Here is an 8,795-nt window from a genome sequence, read left to right as displayed (position 1 = left end):
GACGTCCTCGCCAGCGGCTACCCTGACCGCCATTCAATGAACTATACTACATCTATTGTCTATTTAAAGAAAAAAATATATTATTCTTTTTAGATACCATTTTGTAACGAAGGTTGATCATCATTGTCATCTTAAATCCTCGATACAGTTGCGTCAAATAGTAAATATACACTTGAACCTATTTTACAGTCAAGATATAGTTCCTGGACGACTCGTCTTCTTTACATCCTATCTCTTCTGTCTCGTATATTTACCATCAATTACTTCAAAATTTGCTTTTAGACCAACGCACATATCCAGAACTCAACGTAAGGTTTATCAATTTCAGTTTGTTGTTATATTCTGTTGATGTTATTTTCTTAGAAGATAACATTAGTTAACTCGAAAGGAATGTTGTGGCTGCTGATAATTATATCATTATCAGCGAATCTGTTTCAAACAACATTTAAGGCACATTCAACTCGGTTTTTAGTAAGGTGAATCATAAAAGACAAAATACCTCGTAAATATGGAGTGGTACAGGCATCGATATATGACGTCAGCTACTACTACCCAAATAACAAATTATTTTTAATTACTACATAAATGTTGCTTAAGTAAAAGCTTACTTAATTAGTAACATTTTGATGAAATCATCATATCGATGGAGGACTCTAGAGACAACAGATTATAAAATGTAGTTATGCGTTCTAAACAGTAGTTTAATTCCTAACTTCCTCTATGCTCATATTCATGCTCAATCAACGGTTCCTAGCTACATATTGTTTTATGTGACTACAACAAGCATTACTTTTTAATATAAAGACGATTTAGAAAATTTCTCTCAGTTACGAAGCGAAACGAGCAAAACTTAATTAATTCTATGTAGGCAGTTAACTTTAATAAATGGACGTAGTCTGCTAGCATAATCGCATACATTTAAGATGTATTTAATTTCTAACATTACGTTACATTCTCGGCTTTTGAACATTACAGAGGCCAAATGTCAAGCGGTAATATGATTTCGCAAGACTTTTGTTTAACAGGTAAACGCGGCTAGACAGGAAGGGAGAGAAAATAACAACTGACCGGCGACGGCGGCTACTTCCTTCGCTCCCACGTGCAAGAAGTCTGTGAGAGACAAGGAGCTAGCGATCAGCTGCCTGCGCTCCTGGAAGTCGAGTTGGTCGAGGCTGTTGGTCCTCGTCCCGCGCACCGCCTGGGCGGGCGCGCTCACAGACATGTCAACTACATGCAGCCATGTCGCACGGACGACATCTTCGGTACGAATGGTGGATACGAGCACAACACAACTGGCAAACACAAAACAAAGACACCCGCGAGGCCGGCACGAGCGCAGATAATCACGTTACGTACGTAAAGTATACCTGCGCCGCGAGGGACGCACGACGATGGACTGGCGGGCGCGCGGCGTGCGACGGGCGAGAGCGGCAGGGCGGGGGCCCGCGGGCGCCGTCTCCCCTGCAACTTGCACTCGAGCCGCACGACGCGCCACGCTCGCCGTCGTCGCGCCGCTCTCCGATCCGTGCCATAACTAGGTACCAAACCTCGCTTGGTCTGGTTTGGCGAGCCTCCGGTGATGTGATGTTAAACAAAGCGTTAACATAAACTTTGGGGTAACTTTGAACGCTACATGGGACTTAGAAAACTAATAAGACTTAGAACGAAATCAAATGAAGTCGTTTCGTTTGTAGAAATAAACTATGTCTCAAGCCCAGTTGCCTACAACGACATTTGTATGCAATACGCATTGATGCAACGAACAGAAGGAATGCGATTTGTACTTGTAGCTTAGTGGCATGTACGCAATTGCTAAACAATTGTAGTAATTCGCTAGTAAATCCGCGCGCCCCACGCCTCGTTAACGGCAGGTGTGCACTGTGCAGCCCCTTGCAGCGTCACGGCTCACGGCTGAGAGTCGTCGTGGTGCTTTGCACCCCTCAAATTAGTTCAGTAACCGCTCGATTATACTGGTAGGCGCCAAAAGCTTATTTTATATGTAATGTCAACATAAATGCTAGATCTTAAAATCTTGATTTAAATGATGTCTTGACACTATGGATAATAAAATAAAGTTTAATTAAGTATTCGGTGTGTGCGAAGTTTGTTCGAGTAAAACACTCAGTAGCTCAGTAGAAAATACTTATAACGCACAAGGATATTAGGGGAACTATAGAGAGGACTTGCAGATTTACTATTGTCGTTTAGGCAGTACATTTCATTTATAAAAGTTAAGAATCAAATAAAACTTTTGGTGACGCAATATTAATTAGAATAACTTAGGTAAATGCCGGAAAATATAAAATCTTTTCAGTAGAATTCAGGTTCGTCATCAAAGCCTTAAACATTACACTATTATAAGTAATAATAATATTTTTTTGATTTCATAGTATTATTCCACATATAAGAATTTTTCGAATTGACAGAACAAAATTACAGGTACATACACAGAAAGAAAATAAACTAAAGCGATCTAGGGGACCTGTATGGTTACGTTACGTGTGCACACAGCCAATGTCCCATGATTGGCAGCCCGGCCCATATTGGCACTTAGCCCTCTTTAAAATACAAGGCAATTATTGGAGGGTGGCATCACAAAACAGGATATTTTGGCGATTAATTGGAAAGGCTTCCACCCAGTGGACTAGTTTCAGCTGAACATAGAGTAAATTCTTCGAACTTACAACAGCCAATATTTTGGGAAAGGCATTACAATCAGCTCATGTCACATAGGTAAAATCATACCAGTATTTAATGCAAAGTTATTACAGATAAATATTAGGCCATATAATATGCGAAAGATTTAGTTATTTTCACTTTACTTCCTAACATATCAAGTGCATATTAGAAAATTTCAATCACATTCCCTAAGATTGTCCATAAGATTTATTTTTCTTACGATAAGTAGTATGCATAACCTCTTGAATGTATGTAAGTATAACTAGGTACTACATAGACAAAAAAAATCTTTTACTAATTAATACTTAGTGAGGTCAAATTTTTTCCAACATTCTCACTTTAAAAAGATAACACTTTAGAGTAGATACACCCAATTAATGTCACGTATTCAACTCACATAGTGTTGCAGGTTCGTCTACGAGGCCGCATTCGCTCCTTGTGTCGTCATCTATCGGTCTGCGTTTGGTTCTATTCTTCTTCGTTTTAACATTTATGTCATCCATATTAGAGCACAACGCACTCAACTTGTCACAGGCACATTTCAACATACAGTTCGCATCGTATGCAGTAGTCATATGTATAAATAAGTGGAATTGCGATATACAACTAAGACATTACCCAGAGAATTTGTTGATTAGATAGCGGCTGATACAGTGACGATTTATCAACGAACACTTTACAGCACAGTAAAAGTACTTCAGTTCAGTTGCTCCTTTAACTTTGTACACTTTTTTCTTTATAATTTTGTTAGTATAAGTTGTAGCACATATGTGTCAATATTTGCAGTAATAATAAAAAATGGAAGGATATCCAATAATGGGTTAAAAACACAATCATAACATTTTATCACAGGATTGTACTGTGTGGATTGCTTAAGGGATCACAGTGTTGACGGGTAGATTAAACGTTTCGTTCGATTATTAATAGAATGTACCCTTTGCCCTAGAAAATAAACCGACCATACATTAAAGCCAGCCGTCTAGGTAAGCGTATAACGTACGCGATGAAGCTTGAATTTATAAAAAATACATAAAAGAAAACATTGAAATTTTACACTGGGCGGTCATAATAAGTGAAGCGGCTATTCGGTCATATCAATATAAAGTATAGTTAAGTCATAATATTGATGAAAATGGTACATGTTAGTTGATAGATTACGTTAAAGCTCAGAGTGTAAACCAACGACAAGCATATCAGACGCTGACTATTGATTTACAAGTCCCTCACTTCAGCAGTTTGTTGTTTAGCTAGCATAGCTCTGGTGTTTGAAGTTTTTTCTAAACCACACATGAAACTCATATAACCAATAAATATCATGAAATACTATTAACTGTAATCGTTGAACAAAACATTTCAAAGAGGTTATAATAAATAAATGAGTCGAGAAACTACGACTAAAATATGTTATCTTTCTGTTAATTGCATGACTAGCTGTAATTTTAAGACATTCCGCTGGATTACCCTGACTACCGAAGGTAACATATTGTCTCACCTTTGGTGTAGATGGGGAAATCACCGTCAGATCTGCTATGGGTGAGCATGGAGCCGTAGGACCGCCACGGCGGGCGATCACGCGTCAGCCGCGGGCCCTCCACGACGCCGCTCACCTCAACCAACCCAACATCACATGTAATCACGGCACACGGCCCTACGTTTACGTACCACGCAGTACGTACGCGGGACGACACACCGAGCACGCTTTGACACGCCAATGGCGGCGCCTTCGAGGCGAGAGTACGAACGGAGGCTGCGCGGCGCATCTTACTCGCGCACCCTCGCGCCCTCCCTCGTCATATCCCGGCATTCCGATAACCTTCCCTACCTAGAGCTTAAATAATATAATTTCAAATACTGCTAACCGTAACGTCGTTGTATCGATGTTATACACTTTAGTATGCATATATGAGAAATTATGCCAGATATTATTTATAAAAATTATAGGTATTACATTACAATATACAACTGGGTAGTTAGAATTTTATTTTTCTCGCTCGTTTTCGAAATAAGCAGAACAGAGTAAACTGGTGGAGTCTAAGGTTCTAAGAACAATAAAAACATACAAAATTCATGTAAAACACGCCATTTATCTCCCACTTTTGAGTGTATATTTTTAATTCACCAAAAAATATTTATAAAGATATTTTATAAGTAATAAGTTTAAACAAGAATTTAAATTCTTCCCAAATTATATATATCCATGATTTTACAACATTGAAATAGCCTAACATTTTATACAATTACATAACACAATACACTGTTTATACAAATTGTAATTATATGGAGTTGACATCTATGTCATTATTAAAAACAAATATATAGTTATCAAACACAAATTTTAACTTTTAATTTCATCCTTTTATCAAACAGATACTGTTGACCATGAATTATTACTGGCAATAAAAAAAAATAAAGCAATAAAAATTACACTCCAGTAGTATTATCTTCTTTTTTAATCTATAACATTTCCTACTATCCTTCCGACTTGTTAATATTTTAATTTTAAATAGTATCAGTCACATAGTTATATAAAATTTATATTAAAACATATTTATCAGACCAATGTCAGTTTACTAGCAAAGTGTTTACTCACACAGATCACCGTTTGTAGCTGAAGGTTCAATTGGTAATGATAAATGTCGCCCTCCTTTTCCAACTGCCTGCACACCCTGAATTGCTTTGTCCTCCGTTTGACCTAATGAATATAATATATTGAAACTTTTTAATTTATAAATCTTTGTTACATTTGATTGTGAAAGAATGTAGGCAACTAAAATTTACATAATAATTTATTTCTATACATAAGTACATAAATTCTAATTTTACATTTCAAAAGATATAATTTTTTAATTTCATATTAAATATTATATCACATCTCGCAATGGGAAAATATAGAAAGGTATATTTCTTTCATCGGGGTAAAAGGAAGTAACTGAACGGTGATCTTGTATGTTTCTAATGGAAATACTACTATTTTTTGTTTTATCTTGTAATAAATATTTCTCTTTATACAATGTTTTCCAACTTGTTACAACAGTTGTATTATCCTTGTAATCCCTTTTATACATTTCTCGCCATAATCCATCATTGCTTGCTACAGCTTTTAGACGTTTACAAGTTTCTGATATATTTAATACATCCCTGGCAGGCAGATAAGGAAGAATATTAAACAGTATGATCTCATCGGGAAGGCCAACTAAACTAGCGCTTGGATATCCATAGTTGCTGAGAATCTTGCTTTTAACTGCTGACAAAACTTTATTCTTGAAAGTAACTGAGAGATGTTTTAAATCACGAAATATCATAGGTATACTTGAAGCTCGCGGTGAGACAACATAGCGACTGATCGGGAGACAAACTGAATAAGTTTCACCATTCATGTCATTTATCACCAGATTTATCAACATCAGTGCGCCCATTGGACTTATAATAAGCTTCAATGGTAAGTCAGAACACCCAAACATTACAAACTTAGCCTCATACAACCCAGTCTCTAACTTTTTAGGTATTAAATGTTGAACATCATAAGAGTTTACACTTTCTTTAACCTCAGAATCATTAATAACTGGTAGAAATCCATTTTCTAGCATCAAAACAATAATCAAAACATAAAACAGATCATTTTGTACAGGTTCTGAGCCTTTATTCTGGGAAAGCACTTCTCTTGATAGTATATCTAGTAATGAGGATATATTTTCTAATGTACTATCTTCTAATTTCAGAGACATTTTAAGGAATAATGCAAAATTTGGTACATAAGTATTTATATTGAAAAGTCATGGCAATAAGAACTACATAATTTTTTATATCAAGTTGTCAATGTCAAAGATTTTAAGATTGTCATAGTGTGAAAATTTGACATATGTCAGTCAACAGACTAAACATTTACAACTTGGAATTTGTCTATGGTTTTTATTTTTGTTTAATCGCTGCATTTTAATAGTATGCTGTGAAATATAAAAGGAGTGCCCTACATAGTAACAAACTTTTTCAAAATATTTGTTTAAGTACTAACAACTGAACTAGAGTATCAACTTATCAAAAAGTTTCTTAATGCATAGTTTGACAAGATGTTTACCGCTATGCACTAATTGAAATAATAAAAATTACTAATTAAAAAACAGGAAATTCTGACATATTAAATAAAACTTTACATAGTTGCTTAGTATATGATACAATTACTACTAATAGTAAATCATTTCTGACTATACTAAATCATAAATAAGTACCAAAGTGCACTTTGAAGGATATGACATGCTAAAAGGAGTACTAATAGGCTGTAACTTAGAGAAAAATCTTGTAAACTTAGAGTTAGTTTTTAGACAATCAAAAACAGTTAACCAATATGGATTTACTGCAATACTAAAATTATGGATTTAATAAAGTTGTATGTATACATACACTTTTATAAAAGTAGTTTTATGATTAAAGATATCTTTGTGACGGATCATTATTTTATGTGGTTTTGTTAACCATCTGTTTATCAGAACAATTTTAGAAAAAGAACACTTTATGTAGTATCCACCAACAGCAAAATATAAAAGTTTTAAATGATTGCTTAAGAAGTTTTCTTTCAATTACAATAGTTACCATAACATGGTTGTTATGAGTCATATTGTTTAGTTGTGGTCAAGAATTTGTGACAGGCAAAATACAAATGTAAAACGATTTTTTAAGTAGAAAATGAAAAACAGGCCACTAATTCGGCAAGTTTATGTATCCGTAATGCTTTTAGATCTACTGACAGTATTATAAAAGATCATATTTCTTAAGTTGTTCTAATAAGAAGAGCAATATAAAAAACATATGTAACACAACTTTTGTATTACAAACATGATTAACACAGAAACAACTTGTTGAAGTAGTCCTAGTTGAGCATTTCAACAAATTACGTTTAATTAAAGCACTTCGCTTGGGTATTACGAAAGAGTTATAAATTAGAAGTTAAATCAAATGTCACTAACAACTAGGTTAGACCGTGTACTGCATTTTGTTTAAACAAACTTCTGTGTAACTTACCTATATTTCCGCTACTGTCTAATTTCTTATTGCTCTTCAAGGAACCATCAGAATTCTGATTACCCGAACTTTTATCGTTGTCACTAGCCATTGAAAGGTTTCTTGCAACTCTCAACAACTATTCCATTGTTTTTGAGGTTCTATTGGTTAAGTTATAAAGCTAATTTTCTAATCTATCTTATAAACATATAAAAGTAAGAAAAGCACTTTGATAACTTTTTATAACTACGATTACTAATACATGTTTACACCTTCGACAACCGACTGTTCGTTCAAAACCAGTATTTTCTAAAAATAATTTTGATTATCTGTATATGAGAGTATAGATAACTTATAATTGACTTTAGCAAAAAAACGAATATTTTTGAAAGAGACACAATCTTAGTTCCCGTTGGAATTTATATCAGAAGTTCAGATGATAACGAGAAAGAATTTTATGAATTACAAAGGTATACATATTGTTTTTGAACTTGAAAACAATTTATAATCTATGCCGTTTCGTTTTATTCTTCAGGGTGTCTTATTTGTTGCGAGGCTACAACTATTTTAAATTACCAAGCTATAATTTAGGTCTTGTACATACAGGGCTTTGCTAAAGAATCCTGCGGCTTTACAATCGCCTAGAAACCGCAGAGTTCGTAATTATCGTCTGCATACATTTTTATGTTTATTAAGGATCAGTTTAAGGCTAAATTGTTATTTGCTACCTGACGAGGTAGACAATATAAATACTATTTGGAATCTTCAGAATTAAGATTTTATCAAATTTGCTCAAAGAGCCAAAAATAATTAATAATGTAAATTAGTTTACATTTTAACTTTTAAACGACCTAAAGGAGTTGGACACTTACTATTTAAGATTCGTATTAATTTACGTTTGACCGCACGCTTCATCTGTAAAATGCCTTATGCCTTTAAGCTAAAAGCTACAATTTGATTTGTTACACTTGTCAACTTTTCTAATCTATGAACAATTTTTGCTGTGCATTTGTCTTGTTTGTTCCTTATAATTTTTCGTCATAACTTTGGTCATAACATAAGATAAAAAGTTGTAGTTTGGTGGTAATTAATTGGAATATTTTTTAATATAATTAGTTTAC

The 8,795-nt window shown here is 34.4% G+C and overlaps 2 protein-coding genes across 2 annotated transcripts in view; both read right to left on the bottom strand.

The window, feature by feature from the left end:
• The window catches only part of LOC106109176 (phosphatase and actin regulator 4B), a 42,795-nt gene extending 34,832 nt beyond the window's left edge, over positions 1 to 7,963 (bottom strand). Inside the window, exons 1-2 of the mRNA XM_013290581.1 lie at positions 7,696 to 7,963; positions 5,270 to 5,371 (exon numbers count right to left, since the gene is read on the bottom strand). Coding sequence (XP_013146035.1) covers positions 5,270 to 5,371; positions 7,696 to 7,786 — 193 coding nt within the window. The 5' untranslated portion in view covers positions 7,787 to 7,963. The remainder of the gene's footprint in view (positions 1 to 5,269; positions 5,372 to 7,695) is intronic.
• On the bottom strand, positions 5,516 to 6,489 carry LOC106109314 (F-box only protein 7-like). The gene has a single exon (XM_013290766.1). It carries the CDS (start codon positions 6,402 to 6,404, stop codon positions 5,541 to 5,543), a length of 864 nt encoding a protein of 287 aa, XP_013146220.1. The 5' UTR covers positions 6,405 to 6,489; the 3' UTR covers positions 5,516 to 5,540.
• Positions 7,964 to 8,795: the final 832 nt, after the last annotated feature.

Source organism: Papilio polytes, unplaced genomic scaffold, assembly GCF_000836215.1.
Source record: "Papilio polytes unplaced genomic scaffold, Ppol_1.0 DF821289.1, whole genome shotgun sequence".
Lineage (NCBI taxonomy): Eukaryota > Metazoa > Arthropoda > Insecta > Lepidoptera > Papilionidae > Papilio > Papilio polytes.
The sequence above is the reverse complement of the archived record's forward strand: the minus strand, read 5'-3'. Positions and strand labels throughout refer to the sequence as shown.